The sequence below is a fragment of the Eubalaena glacialis genome, chromosome 19, assembly GCF_028564815.1.
Source record: "Eubalaena glacialis isolate mEubGla1 chromosome 19, mEubGla1.1.hap2.+ XY, whole genome shotgun sequence".
NCBI classification, from domain to species: Eukaryota; Metazoa; Chordata; class Mammalia; order Artiodactyla; family Balaenidae; genus Eubalaena; species Eubalaena glacialis.
In genome coordinates this window covers 28,472,618-28,498,765 of record NC_083734.1, presented here as the reverse complement: position 1 = coordinate 28,498,765, position 26,148 = coordinate 28,472,618, and the positions used below count along the sequence as shown (strand labels likewise).

Genomic DNA, 26,148 nt, shown 5'->3' with positions numbered 1-26,148 from the left:
AAAAAGCTGATTTTTTTTTTTTTTTTTTTTTTACAACTTGGTTTGGAAAGGCAGACTGTGAGACACTTCACTCTCTTCACTCTCCAGCCAAGAGAGGACATCTGTCAAGTGCAAACAGGATATAATTCCTCCTTGAAAGGCATAAAGACACATTCAGGGAGCTACAAGGGTCAAGAGTAAGCTAAAAAGTAATGGTGACTCTTTCCTGTAGAGCGGCCAGTAAATAGCACAGACCTGAAGTACACCTTTTGAAACAGGAAAAGCAAAAGCACCTTGAGAAAAGAGGATGGAGGGAAAGAGGAGACTTTGGAGGAAGGGTCTGCTCTCTTCAGATCAGGGTGCACATTTTGTTGTTGTTGTTCATTCAGTCAATAAACATTAACTGAGAAGTTATAATGTTCCAGGTTTTGAGGAAATAAAAATTAATAGGAGACACGGTTCTTGCCCACAAAGAAATCACAGTCTAATACCAAGGCAGTCAAGTAAACACATTATTACAGTAAAGCAGGATCAGTGTCCTGATACATTTAGAAACAAGTGGTCTAGGAGCACAAAAGAGAGAAACTAATTCTGCCTGGAGGGAAAAAGGTGTCCATGAAGATTTCACTGAGGAGAAGATATTTAAATGGAATTTTCAAGTATCAGAAGAATCTGACCTGAAGGTATTGGTAAAAAAAGGGTATTGGAGGAGAAGGAAATGGCATATTCACAAGCATGCAAGCACAAAAGCACCTGTAGTAGGTTCAGCTTGACCAAAGTGCAGGGTCAATGCAGGCAGAGGGTAGAGGGTGGTTGCATGACAAAAGATATGAGTGAAGATAAATTAAAATCCTAGATCTCAAGGAGCTCGCTTTATAGTGATGTTTGGATTTTATCCTGAGTCAAGACGGAGCTCTACAGAGGTCTGTAACCAGGGAAAAGCATGAAAAGTAGATCATTTGGGAAGAGCTCAATAATTTGTCATTTAATGAGATCAGTTCTTCTGTCAGACAAGGAAGTGTTAGAGCAGAGAAAGTGAGAAGGAAGGATCTGACACCAGAGAGAAAAAAAAAAACCCAGAACCAAAACTACTTGAATTCAGAAACACTGCCTTGAAATGGTGCACAGCTGGAATAAGGATAGGCCACTGGAGCCCTCACTCCATTCTTCTCTACCACTTCAATAGGAGGAAACACAAACAGAGCAGGTTACCCTTACACTCATCTGAGTTTCATCCTGAGAGAAAATCAAGTAAGGAAGCAGGCAGTGGTAAGATGGGAATTGTAGGGTACACAAAATCTCTCAATGTGCATTAAAGCAGGGCTCCCTCAGTAAGGTGTATAGATGACCAGATGCCCCATTTTGAGGTATGTGGTTTTCGTTTCCCTAAATGTCCAGGTCTAGGTCTCAGGAATCAACAGCAAAGAGGCCCAAGGACAGTAATTAGATGTTCTTCCTAGAATTCCTCACCAAAGAAGCCAAAATAAAAATGTTTCCATTCCACAGATTTGTTGAGTTATTACAGCCCTATTTCCAAAGCACAAAACACACTGATACAGGTCAGAGGCACACAGAGTAAGTGAGGTTCCTGGTGAGTAAGTCTCCAAACTCAGCAATGGCCAGGAAGAGACTGGTACTACACTAGTCTGAATTGGGATGCTTTCCTCATCTTACTGGAATCTGAAGTTATGGTATATGATCAGAGCCAGTCAGAGAAGTGTGAAACATTGGATCACCTCAGGTTGCCTGCACCAGGCTGAGTCCCACACTCCTCTCTCCCTCCTCCAGATTAGACTGTTTCCTTTGGCCTCTGGCCCATTATCTTTTAAGAGAGGAAGGTGAAGACAAAAATGGTCTATTGAGCATTAGCTCCATCATCCTTCCAGCAGAGCTGAGGAGTGGAGAAGCAGAAGAAGAATCAAAACTCATCATACTAGGTCTTTACAGACATTTTCCAGCCAGACAAAAGACAAAACATACCCTGAGAAAAGCATGCCTTGTATCTTCTGGGACTTCTGGCCTTGGAAAGGAACATGCAAGATACATACTGGAAATCAGACATGGCAGTCAAAACTAGGTTTCAAATTACTACTTGCTTTTTTTTTTTTTTTCCTTTAAAGTGATAAGCAAACTTATTCTCCCAGTAGTAGCCCAACTTTAGGGGCTGAACATAAACTGCAGCTTTAGCCGACTCCACTTCCCCATACCTTACCAGGACTTGGTAAACCTTAAAAGGGAATACTGTATGACTAAAGCCAGACAACTGGCCCCTTAAGAGCACATTTATAATTTATTTATGGCCTAATATTTTCCACTGATAGGATTAATAAATCATGTTTTCATTCAACTTGTTTTCTCTGAGGTATGAATTTCTCTATTTTGATACCAGATCTTAACATGTTTTATTTTGCTTGTCCATTTTCCAGTTCATTTTTGCAGCTACAGGGAGAAATTTATTAGTCTGTATTGCCGCCTTTCTGCTGTTGTGGAGCTGGATTCTCTGAATACCCAACAGTCCCTGAGGGAAGCAATCTCAGACAGTGAGGTTGCAGCTGCCAAACAAAGACACCAGCAAGTTTTAGATTTCATTCAGGTAACAGTTTGTTTCTTCTGAGGTAAAAGGGAGAGAGAAGGGACATGGTGGAGGGGATGAGAACCAAGCATGAGAAAGAACAGCAATCTGGGCTAATTTAAAGACAACCATGTGCAAACAGCCTGTTGATTTGGTTAAAATGCGGAGCTCAGGGAAATGTGAGCTTTTATACAAAGGCTTAAGAAAAAGCTACAGATAAAACACTGTGTTAATAAGAGCTGTATCAGCCACTGTGGTAGGTAGCAGTAGTCTCCCATACTGGAGAGAAAAATCACCGCCAGAAGAAGTAGAGATCAGAATATTATCCTTACCCAGTAGCCCACTGATAATTCCAACAGAGAGAAAAACTGTATTAATTAATTCAATATCCCAGAGAAAAAGAGAAGAGAATGACCCATCAGTTTATGTTAACCCAAATTCAGCTGGACCTGATTCCTCATTCTTTGGACTTCTTTCTGGCAGAACTGACACTTTAATATGTAGCTACAGAGGTTAAAAAATGTGTTCCCTGTCCATGGTCTTTTCTGGAAAAGCCCTATGGTGACATCTTAGGGTCTTGAGAAAGGGGTACTGATTACTCAACAAGAGAATTTGGATCTAGTCTGAAATTGCCCCTAAATCCCTTGGACAAATCTTACGATCTTTATGCCTGTAGTAACCCAATTCACAAAATGAATATACAGTAGTCCCCTCTTAACCTCAGGGGATACATCCCAAGACCCCCAGTGGATGCCTGAAACTGCAGATAGTATCTAACCCTATATATACTATTTTTTTCCTATACGTACATACCTATGCTAAAGTTTAATTTACAAATTAGGCACTGTAAGAGATTAACAATAATAAAATAGAACAATTATAACCATATATCATAATAAAAACTATGCGAATGTTCTCTCTCCCTCTCAAAATATCTCATTGTGCAAATTTAATGCCTCTTCCGTCTTAACTAAGCACTTATCATGCACTGTGCCCGTAACTTTTGCAGTTTGAGGTGCAACAGCAAAACTACAAAGAATTTTTTTTCCTTCAATTTCACGGAATGAAGATTCATTCCTACCACAGATCTTAGCAACTTCACCATATATTTTTTTTTCTTTCCTTATTAAGTCAAGAACTTTCACCTTTTCACTTCAAGGAAGAACTTTGTGGCTTCTCTTTGCCATAACCAAATTGCCAGCATCACTACGTCTTGTGCTTCGGGGCCATTATTAAGTAAAATAAGGGTTACCTGAACACAAGAACTGCAATATTGCAACAATCTGATAACCAAGGTGGCTACTAAGTGACTAATGGGAGGGATACGCTGGACAAAGGGATGATTCACGTCCTGGGCAGGACGGCGCAGAATGACAGGAGATTTCATCACACTTCTCAGAACAGTGGCAATTTAAAACATATGAATTATTTATATCTGGAATTTTCCATTTAATATTTTCAGATCTCAGTTGACCAATGGTTACCGAAACTGCAGAAAGCAAAACCATGGATAAGTGTGGACTTCTGTAATAGCAATAGCCCCATCATAAATATCACTTTGACATATATTCAGGTCAATCTAATAAATATTTGTTGGACACCCAGGTGTCAGGCACTGTAAGGGAGACACAAAGTTGAATTACACATGGTCCCTGACCTTCAAGCATTTAAAATCCATTAGGGTAGACAAGAAATGTGTATAAATACTATTTGTAAAATGAGTTAGGTGCCAAAAGAGAGGTACAAAAAAAAAAAAAAAAGTTTTGTGCCAACACAAAGAAGTAAAAATTTACCTACATTTGTGGGTATAAAAAAGTTGTCATAGAGGATGTAACTGATACCTGAGCTAGGCCTATAGGGATAGGTTAGTCTATAGTGAGGAGAAATAGACTAAGAGGCAAAGAAAAAGAATAAACAGATAAGGCAGAGAGAGCAGAAAAATTGTATCTGGGGAATGATGCGTAGTCAAGATTAGCTGGGGCATAAACTGAGTAAAGGACAGTAGTGAGAAATTAGGTAAAAATGAAAGTAGCAATGAGATCAGATCACACAAGGGCTTTAATAAAGGCCATGGTAAGATATTTGTACTCGATTCTGCAGGCAATAGGGACCTGGCCAAAGTTTTGGAGAAAGTCAGTTATAGGCTCTCACAGATGTTTAGGACAGATTCAAGCAGGGGAGGATATTCCTCTCATTCGCATTGGTATGGCCACACTGGTTGTTCATAGTAAGTACTCATTCTCATTGGCTATTAAATAATTTACATATCATTCCTAGATTTAAGGAGAAGTAGACTAAAGGCAGGGAAACCAGATACGAAGCTATTGCAACCCTCCAGGCAAGTAATGAGGACCTAAGATGAGGAAATGCTGTGAACTTTGGGCAAATAAAGTTCTCTAAATCTCAATCTCCGCATCTGTAAAACAGGGATGATGATAATAATAGTACTAGCTCTCAGTGTCACTGAGAGAATTCAACAAGGTAATGCATGTAAAGCATTCACTAAAGTGCCTGCACATAATAAGTATGGAATAAATTATACATTCATTCATTTATTAATTAATAAGAAGGGAAAATGCTTTAAAACATGATATGCAAGATTGTGGGTTTATTAAGTACTCAGGAAGAAGATATCGTAATATGCTTGCAAAGTGTGAGCAGACAAATCCTATCCTACTTCTCTCATCCTAAATGAGATATTTTAGGTGAACTCTTAGACTAAAAAAATAAACCTTTCAAGAACTTACTTGCTTTCTTGACCTGAGAGTGTAGTATTTAAAAATTCAAAACATTTACGTCATTTATTTTATTTCCAGTAAAAGTAGAACATTGACAGGGGGAAGGGGGTGGGAAAAGGAAGAATGAAGCATGAGGAGAATACGAAAGATTGGCTTATCTTTTGAACCCAATGTAAGGAATAGTGGAACAGAGTAAGAAGAAGAATGACTAGAAGACGATTAGCATACATTTTTAGTCCTGAATCTTCTACTGATAAACCTTGGAGTACTGGACAATTCATTTGATCCAGGGGCCTCAATTTCCTCATATATAAAATAAAAGAATTGGACTAGATGCCTTCTTAAGCACCTACTTGGCTCTAACATTTCATGACTTCTTTAACAACCATAAATATTTTTAGAGAAGCACTTCTCTAATCATACCTTAAGTTCTATTTCTGCTTTATTCCACTTAAGGCTCCCCTGAATCCACTATGTTCAAACACAAGAAAGCTGACTTTCTTCAGTCTGTCACAGTCTCAAACTACTCCAAGAGTTTCTGGCTCCATTCTTACTTCCAGATGACTATCCTCACTCCTCTTTTTCACCTAGTCTAGGGCTCCACTGCCTTTTTCTCCTTCCCTTTCATCACACTATTAAGTGGGATGGATAAAGGCAGGCCAGGCCAGGAATTCTTTAAAGTTCTAGCCTGCACTGGTCTCCCAAAGCAGGTAACTTGAGAGTGGCCTCTACATACTCTTCCAGCCAGCCAGGTAAACGTAGACTTGGATAAAAGCCAATTCCCAAAGGGTTCAAAAAAGCACTTCTTGGCCAGGCTAAAACCAGACCATCTCCTTGCACCCGTAGCCTTCAGTGGACTGCCTTGCTCCATCCAACATGGGTGACTTCACTGAGTAGAGTTAATGCAATATCATCTCTCCCCTTATCTACACTGGGCTTCTCAATCTCTCTTGCTCAGAATGAAAACCAGCTGCAGCCATTCACCCACTGGCATTCACAGCTCAGCTCACCACACACCATAATCTGCAGAGGCAAGTGCCAGCTGTGAGAGCATTTGTATGATTCCAGATCTAAGACAGTGTTGAAGGCACTACACAAACCAAACATTGTAAACAGCAAGGGAGTCTATGTAAATACAGTAAGGAAAAGAAGCCAAGGAGTGCAGCCAGAAAGGGGAAGGGCTAGGCCAGGGGAGGTGTAGAAAATCACAGATAAGGTATACAGCCTTTATAGACAACACATGCAGCAGAAATGTCAAAGTGTCGAGACTTGGCACTTGGCATATTCTGAGCTGCTAAAGCCTAAAGGGTAATTAGGCTATAATTTATATACTGTAATGCTTCAAATGCTCCTAAGCTGTAACAGAAACACAGCTCATTAAATATAGCCCATCTATCATCCCCTCAAGCACCTTGTAACGGTGCTGTGAGAAAACCAATCACCTTCACATTTTAATAAAAATATTATCTTGCCTGAGTACAGAGAAAGGGGTGTCATTTATGGGATGAAAACCAAAATTTTTAAAGGGCAGGGTGAGAAATGGATGCAAAACTTTTAACCAACAGACCTAGTAAGTTCATGGTCTTTCTTTTTAAAAAACGTGTCAGCAAGTCTTTAGAAGCTGAATTTGGACATTAAAATCAGGGGGATTATGTTATCAGTTATTTTTAGATCAATGGTATAAGGTAAAAATGGGTGAAAATTGTACTTCTTTTAGAGCTACTTAGCTAAGTCTGTTAAACTCAGTCCATAGGCTTCCCTGTACCTATGTTTTTGATTTTTCTTCAGTTAATACCTCTTCACTTCATCACTGAGAAAAATTAAGAAATAACCATTGTTTCTACACATAATTTTTTAAATTTCTACACTAACTCTCACTATCCATCCTCAGCAATAAGGCTAAAGCAATCTATCCAAAGAGAACAAGTAGATTGTTAATAATTGTATTCATTTCCTAGGGCTGCTGTAATAAATTACCACAAACGGGGTAGCTTAAAACAACAGAAATTTATTCTCTCACAGTTCTGGAGCCCAGAAATCTAAAATCAAGCTGTTGGCAGGGTCACACTCCCTTTGGAGAGTGGGAGAATCTGTTCTCTGCTTCCTCCAGCTTCTGGTGGCAGTTGGCATTCCTTGACTTGTGGCCACCTCACTTCAATCTCTGCTTCTGTGGTCACACTGCCTCCTTCTCTTCTGTCTGCCACATCTCCCTCTGCCTCACTCTCATAAGAATGTCTTTATGAGGACATTTGTCATTGGAATTAAGGCCCACCCAGATAATCCAGGATAAACTCCTCCTGTCAAAATCCTTAACTTAATCACATCTTTTGCCATACAAGGTAATATTTACTTTTTTATCATATAAGGTAATACAAATTCCAGGGATTAGGACGTGGACATGTATTTCGGGAGGCCACATTCCATCCACTACAATAACCATGACTGTCATTGTAACAACTGAAAACTTTGTAACAATGTACAGCTTACAAGGTGCACTCATCTACATCATCTTACTTAATCCTCATAATAACTCTGTTCAAGGGCAGAGATCTAAAGAATTAGATAACCATTCATTCATACCTTCATTCGCTGAATAATCATTTATTGAGTACCTATGCTTTGCACAGCCAAAAGTTAAAGGTACAAAAGCACAGTACCTGCCCTTGGCAGGACCTCTAAAAGTTGTCCATAGTCATGCAGTGCCTTAAACTTTGAGATGAGAGTATGCTGCATGAGGTAGGATCAATAAAAGCTAGCTAAGAAAGCAACAATCCCATTAAGGAAATCTGTCCAAGTCTTGACTTGGACTTCCATTTTAGCTTTACCCCCTGAACTTCAGATTTCTCTCTTTACATTGTTCAGAGCCTCCTCATGGGCCTGCCACTGCTGAACCTTCAGCCCAACTCACTGCCTTAACAAAGCCTGAAGCTCAATTTCATGCTTTCATTACAGAACATTACTAGAAAGCAAGGGAAAATGGCTACCAATGATGCAGTGCCATTCACTAGTTCACTCAAGCTTGCCTGTCACTCTGAACACCACAGACTATCACAATTTCAGACTCTGTGTTTGTTGGAGGGAGCACCAGGTTTGTGGATTCTTTAAAGAGTATTCTTTAAGTACACATTAAGGCCCTAAAAAGGAATTTTGAAAATAAAATAGAACATTGGATACGCCCTTCTACAATCAGAGAGACCTTAACCTTGTAGTATTCATACAATGAACACCTTCTACCTGGAAACTGAGTGACACCAACTTTCCAAAGGTTCTTCAAAAATAAATCATAAAGTGTCAGAGCTGCAAGGGAACTTAGACATCATTCATTACAAGCTCTTCTTTTTACAGCTGAGTAAATGGGTCAGAAGTTAACGGCTTGCTCAAAGCACCCAGTGAAATTAGATGCAAAGCCTATCACAAGCTCCAGGGTCCCATGAAAAAATGTCATTAACAACCTCCTTGGAGAGAGTCAGAATAACCAGAAAGTTTATGGATAGTGTCTATTAAGATTTGGCAGAATATCTGTCATCTACAGAGATAGACACATAAATATGAATGACTTTTACAACTGAGTAACAACTATTATACTTTATAATGAAAATGTTAAAATCTCCTTGGTAACCCAGAAATCAAATGGGCTACTCTAAAATTACAAGGATGTTTAAATTACTTAGAAGAATACGCTGTTTAAGCTGTTTTGTACTTTAGAAGCACTTATATGTAAGAAAGTAAGTTTAATATATAAAAGTTATTTTTATTAAAATAGGTCCAAGAATCTCTGCTTATTCCAGTAATGCTTTGTTCTTCTAGTTCACATAGAACTAAAACTACATTCCTTTCTTCACCTGTTCTGAAATTCAGACTTCATCATATGCCTTCCCCATAATATCCTAATGAGTAATATTTCATTACATGCTGAGAATTAATAACACTTCATATGTATGAGAAATGTACCCTGCAGTTTTACAAAGGACCTTCAAATATATCATTTCACCCAGTCATCACAGCAGTCCTGTGAGGTATAAAAGGGGAAATGTCTTGTCCACATTTCACAAATAAGGCAACTGAGGCTGGAAAAGGTCAAGTGATTTGCCAAAGGTTGGTACAGAACCAGTAAGTTGTGGATCCCAGCTGGAATCCAGGTCTTCCACTATTTGCACTAAATGAAATAACCTCTCAGGTAAAAACATGCAAGACACAAGAGATTATAAAGAAGAGGTGTTTTCTGGTTTAGCAAACCTATGTTGAAAATATTTTACCCTTGCTCAGAACCAATACTGTGGAAAATGTATCATCTTGAACTCTCAGGGAAACTTAAACCTTTTTAAACCTGTTTGATAATTAATGTCTTTTACCATTTTATCCCAAAGCAAATAGATGAAGTTTGGCGTGAAATGAGGTGGATCATGGATGCTCTACATTATGCAAGATACAAACAACCAGTTTCTGGCTTATCCATCACTAAGCTGATAGACCCCTCAGATGAGCAGAACCTAAAGAAGATCAATTCTACATCATCACATATAGACTGTCTTCCATCACCATCCCCATCCCCAGAGATGCACAGAAGAAAGGCAGTGAGTGGTAAGCAATAAGATCTAAAGTTCTATATTTCAGTCACCAGATTCTTGGTCCTGTCTCCACTGATGAGGTTCTTCTGTGCTAAGTCATTAGTTCCAGCAAGCAGTAGGAAACACTGCTCAGTGGTAAGAGTCTAGAAACACAGAGGAAACAAAATCAGAATGGGGAGGGGTAGGAAGCTAGGGCAATGACCTGAGATCACCTCCATTTAGGGGTGGGGAAGATTCAGTCCAGTTCTAGGCCAAGCTTCCAAGATACAAAAGGAATTTAACCAAAACCAGGTAATAAAGAGAACAGGCCCAGCCTCCAGTAAATAGGGAGGGACTGACAGGAATGAGGCAGGAAGTAGGTCCTAGTCTGGGTAAAGTTCATGGCAAACTTCCCACCCACATGGCACCAATATCCTGGGGTGAGAGTTGGGAAAGAGAGAAACCGTGGATACACTAGAATCCTGAGCCTGAGGCCAAATAAGTAGACTGGTCTCATCATGGATACAACAATCAGGAGACAACTGAAAGACAAGCTGGAGGAGAGGCCTAGCAAGTCACCTCCACTCTTGGGAATTAAGTTGGAGTTTACATAGCAAATACTAACTGAAAAAAACATAGCTGAGTTAATACAAACTTCTACAAAACACCCTTATGCTTATAAACAGAGAGAAAGCGTACTAGTCACAGACAATATAATGCTCTTGCCTAGAACATGTTAAAACTAATGCCATTTTTCTAGTTGATTAAAATAATGGTATTCAAAGCATCTTTCCTGATTCTGCAGCTTATAAAACCTCAAATTTTATAAGCTTTACAATGATAATAATTGATATTTTTAATAAACAGTTCTGAAATGTGAACTTGTCCCATAGGGGGCAGCATGGCGTAGCAGAAAGAGCTTGGGCTTAGAAATCAAAGACCTGGATTCAAATTCCAGCTTTTTTTTGCTAGCTATATGCGCTTGAACAGATTACTACATGTAAGTCTCAGTTTCTGCATATGTAAAATGAGAATAATAATATATACACCTTGAAAAGTTATTTGTGAATAAGACAATCTATGTCAGAGGTTCATGGCACATAGTAGACAATAAATTGTAAGTATAGTATTTAATGTTATTCTTATTACAGAAAACTTCAGTGGGGACATGAACCTTTTCTATAAGTAAGGTTATGTACATTTTTAAAACATCAATGTCTGAAAATCAAAACTTGGTTAGTGCAAGAACTTGGGGGACAGCTAATTTACATTACCAAAGGATTCTATGATTTAACAAATAATTCAACAAAATAATTAAGTAGATTTTTATAGATTCCCAGTGGGCTGGGGATACAAATAAAATACCATCCTTGCCAGAAGCTAATCTAACAGGGGAGACAGATACATTAACAAACAATTTCATACTAATTGCATATGTGCTATAATGAGGACATGCATAGGGTGCTATAGAGTCTAATGAAGGTGTTAACCAGGAAATCATAAGATCAAAGAGAGCTTCCTGGAAGAGGTGACAAAGTCAAGTACTGACAGATAAGTAGGAGTTGAGCTGAAAAAGAGGAAAGAGGAAAGCATTATAGGAAGAGGAAGCAGAATGTGCAACTGTGTTGTAGTTCAGGGAACTGCAAGCAGTCTGGCTGCACTCAGGATCTAAGGACATTGCCTTTTTCTTTTTTTCATTTAAAAAAACATTCATTGGTTACCCACTATGTTCCAGGCACTCTTCAAGGTAACAGGGATATAATGATAAACAAAGCAAAGTCTGTGCTCCCACAGAGCTGACATGAAAATATAAACAAGATCATTTCAAATAGTGAATATTCCAATGCATAATACAAAACAGCAATCAAGGTGGGTAGGGAGAGTGCTGAATCCACTAGGATGATCAGCAGGGACCTATCTGTGAAGGTTACATTTGAACCAGCCACAAAAAAAGGATCCAGTTATACAAAGATCTGGAGTTGGAATATTCCAAGCAACAAAACAGCAAAAGGCCCTGAGGTGGGTGAGGGGTGGAAAGAAAGCCAAAGTATTGGAGCAGAGTGAACAAAGGGGCTAGTGGTAAGAGAGGGGGTACAGAGAAAGGCAAGGGCCAGACCAGGCAGGGCGTGGTAAGAAGTTGGAATTTTATTCTACTTGTGATGGAAAGCCACTGAAAACTTTTAAGCAAGGATTGATATAATCTGTATTTTCTTTAGAATCCAATCTGTGTGTTGCTTGAAGAGACCAATGTTGGAAGCAGGAGATCAATTAGGAAGCTTATTAACAGAGGAGACAGTGCCTCAGGACATTATGATGTTATTTACCAAAAACAGGTTAGACAGGAGAAGAAACAAGCTTGAGCGAATGGGCATGTTGAATTTAGGTTAGCTTTGGGACATCCCATGCAAAAAGAAACATTCAAAAAAAAAACCAGGATGTATGGGGTCTGAAGCTCAGAAAAGAGAACTGGACTAATAGTATAGATTTAATAATTGTTGACATATGAATGATGAAGCTATGAAAATGCTTGATATTTCCTAAAGAGAGCAGGTAGAGTAAGAGAGGAGACTATGGAAGGATCCCTGTGGAACAGAAGAGCGAGACTTCTTGAACTAAGAAGTAACAACCAGAGGAAGCAGATAAAATCAAGAGAGTAGTGTCACAGAAATTAAAACATATCAAATGATGGTAAAAGGTTAAATAAAACTGAAAAGCTTCTATTTTTTTGTTTTGTTTTTTGTTTTCAACAAGGAAGTCGTCAGTAGCCTTGATGACAGCAGTTTATAAAGGAAAGGAGATAGAAACCGAATAGAAGTAGATAGGGGAGTAAATGGGATCAGCAAGGATACACTCTTCAAAATCTTGGCTGTGAAAGAGAAGAAGGAGGGAGGGCAGTAGCTGGAGAGGTACAGGCTTGAAAGGGCATTTTTTAAAGGCAGGATAGATATACCCTATGTTGTTCCCCAATTCACATAATTCTACAAACAACTCTTCAATTCTACTTCCACTTCACAGCCCTTGTCTGCCCTCTCTACTCACAGAACTTTCCCAGTGTTTAATCTTCTCTTGGCCACAGGGTCCTAAGTGGGTCCCCCCTGGCTGTATGAGGGTGGCCTCTTCTGTGCCACATAAGTGCCAAATTCTCACGTTGGCCAGATGACGGGTTACACACACTCCCTGCTGGGAAGATCTGGCCAATTACACTCGGATTTTATTATTAACTTAAAATGTGAGCGATCATCATTCTGTTTCTTAAAATATAACTCTCTCTTGGGTCCATTTATTTCTCTGAAGCCAAGATTCCATGGGCTGTGAAACACAAAGACGTGGAGGGCAGCAAATGAAAAATGGAACCCAGTGACAGGGAAACTGTTGAGAACTGGGAGAAACATTTAGCACTGCATCCCCTCACAAAAGCACGAGCATTTCAGAGCAATGAAATCTGCTCCTGCATACTCTGTCCTCTCCACTAGTATGACTATTTTTAATTGTTTGGAAACCATTTATGAAGAGGGAAAAATCCAATTTAGAGGTATATCCCCATTGGTTGCTCACAGGGCAAAGTCTGCAACACAATTCCATTCTGTGTGAGTAGGGGTCACTTAACTTCTGAGAAGCCTGATGGAAATACAAAGCCTATCACAAGCCTAGACTCTGGTACCAGCCCAAGATTCTGTTTCAAGGCTGTTGAGTGCCTTGGATTTGTTTGTGTGTGTATGTGGTTGGACAAACAGGGTGGGACAGCAGTGGAACTCTTTAACTTACTTCCCATTTCTGTGTGGTTTTCAAACACAAAGTAGAACTCCTCTGAGTCAATTAAAATTAAGCATCTCCCAAGGACCCAAGGAGGAAAGTTGGCTCCTAGAAAAGGCAGCACAAGGCAGGGGTGGACCGATTGGTCCATCACATGGGTATTTTCTCTCCCACTCCTTTTCTGTGGGTACAGTAGTCACAGGCAGCAGCAATTTTTTTTTTCCGATACCGCTATTTCTCCTAGTGATGCATGGGTGAGGCAACAGGGGGGAGGGGGGCATTGTTTCCTTCAGATGCATGTGAAGATTATCCTGATCTTCCAAATGTAAATCTTCCTGGTAAGCTTTTCCCAGATGATGTTAAGATTAAGAACACTATGGCATAAACTAAACAGATCAAAGAAGAAAAGTATCAACAGGAATCTGAAGATGCGAAATTAGAAGGTGAACAAGCCCCTGAGGTTCTACCCAAGGCCTGATGAGAGATTTATTAAAATTCTTTGTTTCTAAATTATTTAAATTCTACTCAAACATAGTGGAAACAGATTCAATGAAGCACACACACAAAAAGCAGCAATTTGGACAGTGATATATTAAAAATGTGAAGATAGATTTTTAGGGCAAATACTACTAATTATTCCTTTCTTTCCATCCTGCCATGCCCCCTGCCTTTAAGAGAAAAGCAATGGCTTTAAATCAATTATTCTTCCCTGCAATGTCATCTCCCCATAAAGCCCTCAAAATCCACATCAATTCTACTCTGCTGTTGTTGGCCTGATCCACAGAGACCAGGAGTTGCAACACCCATTACAATGGCAAGAAAGCCAAGCTTCCTAAGCCAGCACTAATACTATGGGCAGAACTTCCATCAAACAGCTCTTGGGTCAACCAGAGGGGAAATGCAAGGTTCTACCAGTGCTGGCCTGCCCAGTGGGCCCTCTAAGGGAAATTGAGGCGCACAACCAGGTTTATTAAAATAACAACTGGGCAAGGCGCCTACAATGCTTAATGGAGCATATGGCCTGGATCTGGGGATGGAAGCTGCACTTTGCATTCTTTTCCAGGAAGGGAGGGAGTGGCAGTGACCTAAATCCCTGGAAACTCTCCTCAGTGCCCTGGCTGGCATCCTGGAGATTTTCCCAGCTTGTTCTGGGAGGGGTATCCCACTCTAAGCAATCAGTTCCACTAAGTCCTATAATAAATAATACAACCACCATGGAAGTCAAATATTTAGATTCCCACTAGAGCAGTGTTTCCAAAGTGTAGGTCTTTGAACCTACAAGATAATATTTACCACTCCATACTCAAGCCCTTTTTCATCTCTTTCCTGGGTTACTACAGTTATAACTAGCTCTTCTCTTGATTTATCTCCTATCTCCCTTGCTCCTGGGAGCTACAGTAAAGAATTCACATCATTTACAAATTCAGTGCTGAATCTAGGATGAGAAATACAGTACTGGACTAACACAAGACACCCTTCAAGAGATTACTGTTCTCCTTTATTACCAACACCATTCTCACAGCAAAATCTTGGAAGTTTTTCTGATTATTGGTTTGTATTTTAATGAGTCACCTCTTGATATGCTTTCTAGTTATTCTCTATTTAAAAGTGGAAAGAGTACTTCCCTGGTGGTGCGGTGGTTAAGAATCTGCCTGCCAATGCAGAAGACACAGGTTCGAGCCCTGGTCCGGGAAGATCCCACATGCCGCGGAGCAACCAAGCCCGTGCGCCAAAACTACTGAGCCTGCACTCTAGAGCCCGCGTGCCACAACTACTGAGCCCCTGTGCCACAACTACTGAAGCCCATGTGCCTAGAGCCCATGCTCCGCAACAAGAGAAGCCACCGCAACAAAGCGTAGCCCCCACTCGCCGCAACTAGAGAAAGCCCACGCACAGCAACGAAGACCCAATGCAGCCAAAAATAAATAAATGAATTTTAAAAAATTTGTTTAATAAAAATAAAAAAATAAAAGTGAAAAGGATTTCAATAATATTAACACCTTCTGTTTGTAAGGCACTTAAAGTATTTTTAACAAATTTAATCCTCATAGCACCAATGGAAGATAGGTAACATAATTACCTACATGCTACAGATGAAGGGGCTAAGTTCAGAGGGGCTAAGTGATTTGCTCAAGATCACATACACAGTAAGGAACAAGACAGGACTTCAGCCCAGTTTTGTCTAGTTTTAAGATAATTATTCTTTCTGCTACAACTGGGCTGACTCAAGTCAAGTACCACCAAATATAAAGCAAAATGAAAAAAATAAAATAGAGCAAAATGATTTAGGTGATTGTTTTCAGACATTTCTATGGCAGATTAAGTAAATCAGATCTTTTCAGGCTGCTTTCAGTATTGTTTTTAAGAGGCAATCAAAGCTCTTTGCTCTTTAAGCTCTCCGATTTCAATATTCGTTTCAGTTTCAGTTCAACCCAGCATTCTTTACTGAGAGCCTTGTATGTACCAGATACAGCACAAGAGGCTAATAATACAGTGATGATTAATTCACACTCTAGTCCTCATGGTCTGTTCACATGTTCATGCTCAGATCAGATGATCTGGGAAATACAGAGGATTTGCATGTCCCTTTGCTTGACTCCTTCCTTAGCCCATTCCTTCACTGACTGGCTTCTTCAACATTTACTAAGCAGAGATGAACAAGACATAATGCATGCCCTCTAGAGTTCACAGTTAATGAGGGAGATAAAAATACAAGTGAATAATTTATAATAAACCTTGATAAATGCAGTAAGAGATATAAATAAAATGCTTTATGAGCCATGAGAACTGAGCAACTAACTCCACCTGGGGAAATCAGCACAGGCTCTTCCTGAGAGACTGAGTCTTAAAATATGATGCTCCACTGAAATATTAGAATGTCAGCCCTTTAAAGCATACCTTCATATACTCCTTATTCCCCTACAACCAACAAATGCTCACTATTTGTACGCTGAGAGGTCAAAGTGCAAACTGTTCTTATAGCGCATTTGACCTGATATGGGCTGGAAAGAGGAAAAAAGTGACACACACTCCTCAGCAGTTGCTTCTAGATGTATCATTTTTACTATCAGACTTCTAGTGGGTTAAATGGTGGCCACTAAAAAGACACGTTCACGTCTTAACCCTCAGAACCTGCAAATGTGACCTTATGTGGAAAAAGAGTCTTCACAGATGTAATTCAGGGTCCTGAAATAAGATCATCCTGGATTACCCAGGTGAGCCCTAAATCCAACGACAAGTGTCCTTATAAGACACAGACGAGAGTTCACGTGAAGACAGAAGCCGAGATTGGAGTGATGCAGCCCAAGGAATGCCAACAGCCACCAGAAGCTGTAAGAGGCAAGAAAGTATTCTCCCCTAGAGCCTCCAGAGGGAGTGCAACCCTGCTGACACCTTAATTTCAGACTTTCTCGGCTTCCAAAGCTGTGAGAGAATAAATTTCTGCTGTTTTAAGCCATGAGTGTGTGGTAATTTGTTACAATAGCCACAGGAAACCAATACAAGACCTAACGTGTTTCTCTTACTAAGAGCTTAATATAGCTATGTGTGGGCGCCACGCAAAGTGAATCAGATGAACCAGGTCCCAGGCCTCAGAAAGCTTCCACAGAAAGCCATGGGAATTCTAAGGTAAATGGCAGTAGAACAGGTCTTTGGAGTGTGACAAATCTGCGTGTAGGTTCCTATTCTGCCACTTATCAGCTTATATGAATTGGAAATTTTAATAAGCCTAGACTTCAGTATTCTTATCTGCAAAATGGGAACTGGTGTAAAAATTAAGTAAGATAAAGCACCTAGAGCACTTAGCATGATGACTGGCCCACAGTAAGTACTAAGTAAACAGCGAGTATTGTTATTACTATTGTGGATGCAAATGAATAGTACATATGGACAGCTGAATAGACGACAGTGATCAGATAAATAGAGAAGAAAGTTCAACTAAAGTCAATTTTCAATTAATTGCATGGATCTTATTTCCAGCCCAATTTCAAATCTTCAGTTAACCTCTCTTTTTCATGACCCCTATGGCACCTACCACTGCCATCATCAAAAACAGCCAACAGTTCTGACACCCTATTACTTGCAGTTCCCAATTTTTCCCACTAAAGATAGGGAAAAGTACTGCCTAAAATTTGTTTTAAGAATTTCAAAGTCATTCATCCCAAGCCTTTATCCAGTTCTCGCCTTTTAACTTGAAAAGCTATGTCTGTCTTCTTCCCTAACCAGGAGTCCTTACATCTTTTTCACTAAAGACCAATGACAGCACTTGTGCTCCCAAGTGATCACCCCGCCTTGTTATTTCCATCAACGTACTACTCATATCTTCAACAGTTCCAACAGTTCCTTCTTCTCTACCCACAAACATCTTCCCTCAACTTTGCTACCCTACCACATTCCCATTCCATCCCTCCAGGATGCTTTGGCCAACTGCTTAAGTTCAACCTGTCCCAAATTAAATTTACCATCTCTTCCACTGCCCAACCCTGTTGCAATTAAACTCTTCCGGTTTAATGCTACTCCTATCTCCCAGGCACCAAGGCCTGAAACCTATTAGTCATTTTCAGGGCCTTTGCACTTCCTTCTCCAAGTTGTCTGAAAGACTGCTCTCTAAAATGTTCACATAGCTGGTTCCTTCTGATCATTGAGGTCTCATCTAGACTACAGAGACTCCTCCCCTGGCTACCTTATTAAACGAACCTCCCTCCCAAGTCACTCTCTAGCTGAAGTCCAGTTTCATTTTATTCATAGAACTTTACACTCTTTGAAATTAATCTTATGTATATTCTTATTGTCTAATCCTCCCTCTGTGAGCTGCTTGAAAGCAGAGACCATGTCTGTCTATCACAAAATAGGTGCTCAGTAAACATCTTTGAATGAATGACCTTCCTGGACTTCTCTTTTCTTCCACGTAACCACCACTCTAGCTCAGCCCCACAACCTAGAAAAGGTAAATATTTAAAGGAAACATAGCTTGGACAACAGCCTCCCAGCTGGCCTCCCTGCTGTTTCCTCCTGATCCAGTTCTTCTTACATCCTACCTGCTACATAATTATCCTAAATCACAGCTCTCATCTTGTCAATTACTTCTTCAAAATTCTCTGATAATTACCCACTGGTGACAAAATTAGGTACAAACTCCTTATCTAGGCATTCACTGCTCTCCTCTGGCTCCACCCTACCTTTTAAAAAAAATTAAATAACCTCTTTTAACCATTTATTTAAAATAATTATAAGAACAGCAGGTTGCAAAGAAATGTACAGGAATTCCCATGTTCTCTTCCCCCAGCCTCTCCCCAGTGTTCACGTCTTACACAGTTCTTATATCAATACAACATCAAAACCAAGAACCTGGTATAATCCACAGTTTATCCAGATTTCACCAGTTATACATACACTTGTGCATGTGTGTATGTATGTGTGTGTGTGCACATGCACATAAGCATGCAGGCTTGCTTGTATAGCTCTATGTAATTTGTCACATGTGCAGCCTTGGGTAATCACCACCATAGTCAAGATACTCAATTGTACCGTCACCACAAAACTTCCTCTGTTACCCCTTTATAGCCTTACCCACCGCCCCTCCCCACATCCTTGCCCCTGGCTAGTACAAATCTGTACTTCATCTCTATAATTATTTCATAAATGTCACATAAATGGAATTCTTTATTTGTATTGATGAGTATTATTCCATTGTATGGATGTATCATGCATCCACTGAAGGCTATTTGGGTAATTTCCAGTTTGGAGCTAATACCAATAAAATTGCTATGAACATTCATATACAAGTTCCTGCATGAAAATAAACTTTATTTTTCTAGGATAAATTCCCAAGAGTGAAACTGCTGGCATCTTACTTTTGTAGCCTCATTTTCCCAAAATTCCATTCCTGTTCCCATATTATAGTCAAACAGGACTACCTGTATTGTTTCATTTTCCTCTCTGGTTTCTAAGCCTCTCATCAACATTTGCATATTTATTATTAAAAGCTGCCTCAAAACACTTTTTGAAAGTGAAGAAATAAATTAATATAGATAGAAATAGAGATGAATGGAGAGAAAAAATAGAGATGACAGAGTACTTTATCAATCCTGTCCCAATAAAATGTGATCTCCTTCCTATAAACCTGCATCTTATTTGCTAAACTTCTTTTATAAAAGATATGTTCTTCCACAGTCTCATAGATGCATATATGCCCCTGCCTCCATTAAAACTGTAAAATCCCTGAAGCAGATCCTTTGTTATTAATTTTATATTCAGTCAGCCACCAAACACAGTGTTTCTGTTAGAGCAGCAGCTGAAGCAAAACAAAATCTTCATTGTTGAATAAATGGATGAATTAAATATCTTTGCCCTAAGACGGCTCTGGTCCAACCAGGAAACCAGGATGTTATATCTGCATTTAAAAAGATAACTAATAATACAAGTCTGTACAGGCTAAGTGCCAAAGGATAACTGAAGGAAAAACTACTTCAGTAGTGCAGACAAGTGGGCAATCCTTTCTGGGACAGTTGGGGGATGCTTCCTAAAGAAAGCTTTGTTTGAGGGGACCCTTGAACAGATGAGTAGAACCCCTCAAAATAAAAAAGGGAGTCCTTTTTGATAGCCATTATTTAAAGAACAATATAAGGGTTGATCTCATTCTTTGTAGCTGCTGGATAACATTCCATAGTATGGACGTGCCCAAATTTTTAAACCATTCTCCTAATAATAAACATTTAGGCTTGTATCAGTTAGGATTAAGTCTGGACCCTTGTTACAGAAAACCCAAATAAGGGTGTCATTAACACAAGATACTTTATTTCGCTCTTATGTGAAAGAAGCTCAGAGGTAGACAATTCAGCGACAGTATGTGGACTCCACGGTCTTCAGATACCATGCCCCCTTCTTCAGCTCCACCATCCTAGCACATGGCTTCCTTTTCCAAGGTTGCCTTGTGAGCCCAGCCAACACATCTTGTTACAGGCAATTGGAAGGAAAGAGGAAAAACAAAATGGCCTATCTCCCAGCTAAGCCAGCTCCTCTAATGCAGCCTTCCAAAAGTTTCATACCATACTTTCAGTTCTATCTCACTGGCCAGAATTTAGTTATGTGACCATGCCTAGCTGCAAAGGAAGCTGAAAAAAACGTGGTCTTTTACATGAATGCACTGCTGCCTCAAACAAAATTTAAGATTTTGTAACTAAAAAAGGATAATGGATATTGGGTAGCAGCCAGCAGCGAGAGAACAAAACTGAAATCTTGCCCTGCCAATAAGTAAGCAATGTCATCTTCCACAGTCAGGAAAAAGAAAAAAGGAAAAGAAACACTTCATACCCTGACCCTGAAATAAACAAACAAGCAAAAAATATATATATTACATCTGGTCCTAGTCCCTAAAATAGAAGAAACCTTAATCCCATTTGTGTAAATTACTGACTCCCTAACAAAACAATTTTTTTCCCTTAAGTTTACAGTATTCTTATGATAATCATACTGATTTTCCACCATGCACGACTAACTATAACCTTGTAACCCTGTGGGTTTTTACTTTAAATACCTGCTGTATTTTTTCATCAGCAAGCCAGCACTGAATTTGGACTCCCTTGCAGAACTTTGCCAAGTAAAGTATTTTTCTTTTCTTAAACTATTTTTCTTTTCTTAATGCTTCTGTGTCACTAAGTCTTCCTTTCACAGTAGTCTCAGCCACAAGATTATTTCTAGTTTTATAAATCATGTTACAGTGAACAATTTGTAAATGCCTCCATGTACACATAGTGACAATTTCTCAAACATAGATATCTGAAAAAGGACTTGCTGGGACAAATGATATGCACATTTTTAATATATTCTACCAAGCTGCTATCCAAAGAGCCAGACCAGTTTCTATTCCCACCACCATTACATAAGTGTTCCTGATTTCCCACACATCACCAATACAAGAGATTATCATTTTTATTTTCAGCAGATCTGATGGGCAAAAAAATGCTTTGTTTTTGCTTCAACTTGCATTTCCCAAATTACTACCTAATTAGTAATTATAGTCTACCTAGGTTGAATATCTTTATTATGCTTATTGGCCATTTGTATTAATTATTCTTTGAATTGTTGGTTATCTTCTACCCGTTTGGATTGTCTTCTTACTGATTTACAGGAGATCTATATATATCCTGTATATTAATCTTTTGTTATACATATTATTACTATTTTCTTCCAATCTACCACTTACCTTTTTACTTTATGTGATCATTTGTTTTACAAAGTATTAAACTTTGATGTAGTCAAATTTATCAGTCACTTCTTTTTTGACTTCTGGGGTTTTGTCTTGCTTAGAAAGACCTTCCTACCCAAAATTACAAACATATTGTCTTCTAATACTTGTAGAGTTTGCTTGTTATATTTAAACTACATGGAATTTATTTTTATATTTGAGATGAGGCAGGACTTTCTCTAATATTTTACTAAAGGGATAACCAATTGTCCCAACACTATATACTGAATAATCTATTCACTCCCCTACTTTGAAATGCTATCTTTACCACATGTTCAATTATCACACTGAATTAAGACTGTTCCTGGACTTTATATTTCTGTTCTACAGATCCATCTGTCCATCTGTACACCAATACTACAAAGTTTTAATTACCAAAGCTCTACAATATGTTTTGATACCTCATAAATCAGGCTCCTCCCTACTGTACCTTAAAAAAAAAAAGTTAGCTATTCTCACAAATTTTCTTTTCCAGATAAATTTAAAAATCAATTTTCTAAATTTCATTTAAAAACCCTATAGAGGGGACTTTCCTGGTGGCACAGTAGATAGCACTCCGTGTTCCCAATGCAGGAGGCCCAGGTTTGATTCCTAGTCAGGGAACTAGATCCCACGTGTATGCCGCAACTAAGAGTTTGCATGCCACAACTAAGGAGCCCACCTGCCACAACTAAGACCCCGTGCAGCTTTGTAATTTGAATAAAGGAGTCATGAAGCTTTCACGGCCCAATAATAAAATGTGATGGCTACTCCCACGAGCAAAAAAAAAAAAAAAGACCCCGTGCAACCAAATAAATAAATATTAAAAAAAAAAAATCTTATGGAGATTTTTGAATGGGATTGCCTCAAATTTAGAGATTAGAGATTTCTTGTTCTTTTTAAGAGGAGTTTCATGTTTTCAAAATTAGCATATATTTACCAAGTACCTATTATGGACTGAGTTCTGTGGGAAATTCAAAGGAATTTAAGGCAGTCTTTGCCCTACAGAAATGTACAACCTGATTGGGAAAAAGATATAAACAACTAGTGCATTAAATGACAAATATCTACAGAACTAACTTGTGGCTCAGTATGATTAGTGTAGTATGCCCTTTGAGGCTGATTTTCACCTCTGATTTTACTTATGTTTTGTTTTTTTCTTTGGCCTTAATTTTTTTTCTTTTTAAGCACCTGACAACATGGTAAGTATTTATATATATAAACCATTTATTTTTTTTTTACAGTCACCCTAAGTAAGAAGTTCTACTGTCATCCCCATTTTGCAGATTAAAAAAACTGAGGTTCAAAGAAGTTAAGTAACTTTCCCAAGATCACAGAGCAGTCTGGAGGACAACTAGGATTTGAAACCAGGTTTCCCTGACTTCCGCCACCATAGTGCCTCCTCTCCTTCCTTCCCCCTTTTAAGTTCCTGCTACTTTATCAAATGTAAAAATCATCTCTGAAATAAAACTAGGGAACAAATAAATGAATGACATCCAGCTTTGTTTCCTGTTTCATCCTCTCTCCACAAGCCCAGTGAACAGTAAAATCGGATGTGGGGAAGGAGGGCATGTTCCCCTCTGCTGCTGCAAGGGTGGTTGGTCCTGTCCGAGTTCCTCTCCTTCCTTTCCCTTTTAGCTAAGAACTTACAAGGCCCTACGCCGAACGAAAAAGGGGGGCCCCTTGTTCAAAAATTATTAAAACGTCAAGAAATGAGAGCAGACCACTAAACGAAGCGCAAGCCCTTCTAAGCACGGAGGAGGGATGGGGGAGGGCCTCAACCACAGGACCCTCCTTGAGCCCTGACTAGGAGTTTCTCTTGTTTCTAACAGCAGTCTCTGGCTTTGCAGATTCACAGCCCTGCTCTGATGAAGAAGGCTGCTCCGAAGTCTTCCTCCCCACTGACAGCGACTACGACTCCAGTGACGCCCTGAGCCCCCGAGACCTGGACCTGGTCTACCTGTCATCGCACGACATCGCCCAGCAGGCCCGAAGCGGCCTAAGCGGAAGCGCCCCCGACGTCCTGCAGGTGCACGACATGAAGCCTCCGTCGGGGCCGCGCCAGGACGCCCAGGGCCGCAGCCCGGGGCCCGAGGCCGACCACTCGTGCACCGAGCTCCTGCACAGCCTGACCCTCACAGGCCCCGCGCCCAAGAACCACGCCAAAGTAGCACCGGGCGCGCGGCCGCCGCTGGGCTTCCTGGGAAAGCGGAAGCTGGCCAAGCCCCCGCACTACGGCGGCTTCAGCCGCCACTACCGTTGGCTGCGCATGCACAGCGAGACGCAGTCGCTGTCGCTGTCCGAGGGCGTGTACACGCAGCAGCTGTCCCGGGCCTGCGGCCTGGCCCAGGAGCCCGGGGAAGCTGAGCGGCTGGCACCTGCCCAAGAAGGGCCGCGGGGCCTGGCTCTGGCCCACGCCGCCAGCCTCCCGGAGGAGCGGAAGGGCAGCCTCCAGGATCCAAGGCCTGCAGTGCGCCGCATCTACGTGGAGCCCTACCCCGCGGCCCTGGTGGACGCCAAGCCTTGGGAAGCCTTGAGCCCGCCCGCCGGAGGCCCTTCGGGTCTGCCCAGCCTCACGAGCCCGGAGATGAGCCCAGAGGACCCGACCCCCTCCCCTGTGTCGGAAGTACTCAGCAGCATGCTTTAGGGAGGCCCACGACTGGCTGTCCACAGTTCCACTGCGCGTCCCTGCATTTTCCATCACCCTACCCCCAGCCTGCCCCCACCCCACCGTGTCCCCACCCATTTTAAAATGGTTTGAATGTTAAAAACCCAAAGGTTAACAGGTTCAAGGTCCTCTTTTTTAGAGTTGGAGTGGAGGCGAGAGTTGCCAGTGTCATTCCCAGTTCAGCCTATAAAGGGCATAGAAAAGCTTTTGTGTCAACATGGAGTCCTGGACACAAGGGTTCAAACATGCCATCCTATTGGTGGCACCTGTGGCAGAGGTAGGACAACCCAAAGAACCACCCTCAATTCTGCAGCTGGCTATGTAATCCGACTCCTGAGCTTAGGCTCTTTCATGCATTTGTGATTGACATGGAGGAGTTCTATGGATGAAAATAAGATTAGCATTGTTTTTCCCTCCATCCCAAACCTTTAGAAGAGTTTGGGGAAAGAAGCCCAGTTTGTGTCTCTAGGGAATAGGGTCAGTGGACTTGTCCTGGGTTCCCTGTCAGCTAAACCAAGTCGTTCCAAAGTGCAGCTTTCTCAGCAGCTCACCAAATCCAATTTATCGGTCAGCACTGATCTAGTTAAGTAGGCCTTGGACAGGCCTTTTCTTCACTTAGTGCTGTGTGGAAACCTCCAGAAACAAATGTAGAGGAGGCTTCTCTTCTAGCTCTGTCTTGCAAAGATAGAATAGGGCGGGAAGCAGCCCTTCCTGTACACTCAGCTCCCATTCAAGCATGAAAATGGGCCGTGTATTATTCCAGGGTGCAAGGAGATGGCTGAGTTAAGTGAAAGCCTGGATTATACACAAGATAAGGGGAGGGAGAGAGACGTGCAAAATTGTGTTTCCTTTCCAATCCTAAGATAAGTAAAGCCATGGTGGGGGCTGTGTCTCTGAGAATGATAATGGATCTGCTGCAGATTCCTAGGTGATAGATTTGTAATTGAACAAGAAGGTGCCCTTCAGATGTGGCCAGGCAGGGATGGAGTTTTCTCAGTGACACAAGCACATCTACTCTCCCCCACGTAACAGGTCATGGGACAGACCATCCAGAGCTTCGGTTGCTGCCTTCCCCTTTTCAATCCACCCTTCCAAAGTCAGTATTGCCCCTAGATCAGTTGGCCCATTGGGCTCAGGGAAAATCTTTCCTTAGAAGGCCTTGCCAGTGGTTCCAAGGCTATGCTCAAAGACAACTGAAAATCTTGCTTGGGTCTCACTGCCTCCCACCTGGCTTTCTCACAAAGGAGAAACCAAATCAAAGAGCAATCACACTGCATATTCAGAACAGGCATGAGCCTTCTCTCCTTTCCTGGAGCCAAGACCCATTCAGTTCACTGATATTCTAAATGGTCCTTTTCTGCTTCACAGGCATTTTGGTTAAATATTGCTCTTTATGGCCCTACCTCTGTCCTCGCAGTTCTACCGGTCCTCCTCGTGGGAATTCACACAAAGTCCCCTGTTCACAATGTTACTCCGATTCCTTCCATTTTTAAAACATTTGATTTAAACATAAATAATTACCCTGGCGGAAAGGTACAGATTTGGCCCATGGCCTATGGTCATTAGAAAACTAAAGCCCAGAGCTCAGTCTTTATTTTTTTAAGAGATTTTATACTCAATAACCGACACCCCCGCCCCCCCACCCCCACCCCGACCGAAGAATCTTG

General features: G+C 40.7%; 1 protein-coding gene across 1 annotated transcript in view; it reads left to right on the top strand.

Annotated features, from left to right (window-relative positions):
* ANKFN1 (ankyrin repeat and fibronectin type III domain containing 1) overlaps positions 1 to 24,460 on the top strand; it is a 138,904-nt gene extending 114,444 nt beyond the window's left edge. Inside the window, exons 15-17 of the mRNA XM_061176247.1 lie at positions 2,406 to 2,572; positions 9,657 to 9,870; positions 23,664 to 24,460. Coding sequence (XP_061032230.1) covers positions 2,406 to 2,572; positions 9,657 to 9,870; positions 23,664 to 24,460 — 1,178 coding nt within the window. The remainder of the gene's footprint in view (positions 1 to 2,405; positions 2,573 to 9,656; positions 9,871 to 23,663) is intronic.
* Positions 24,461 to 26,148: the final 1,688 nt, after the last annotated feature.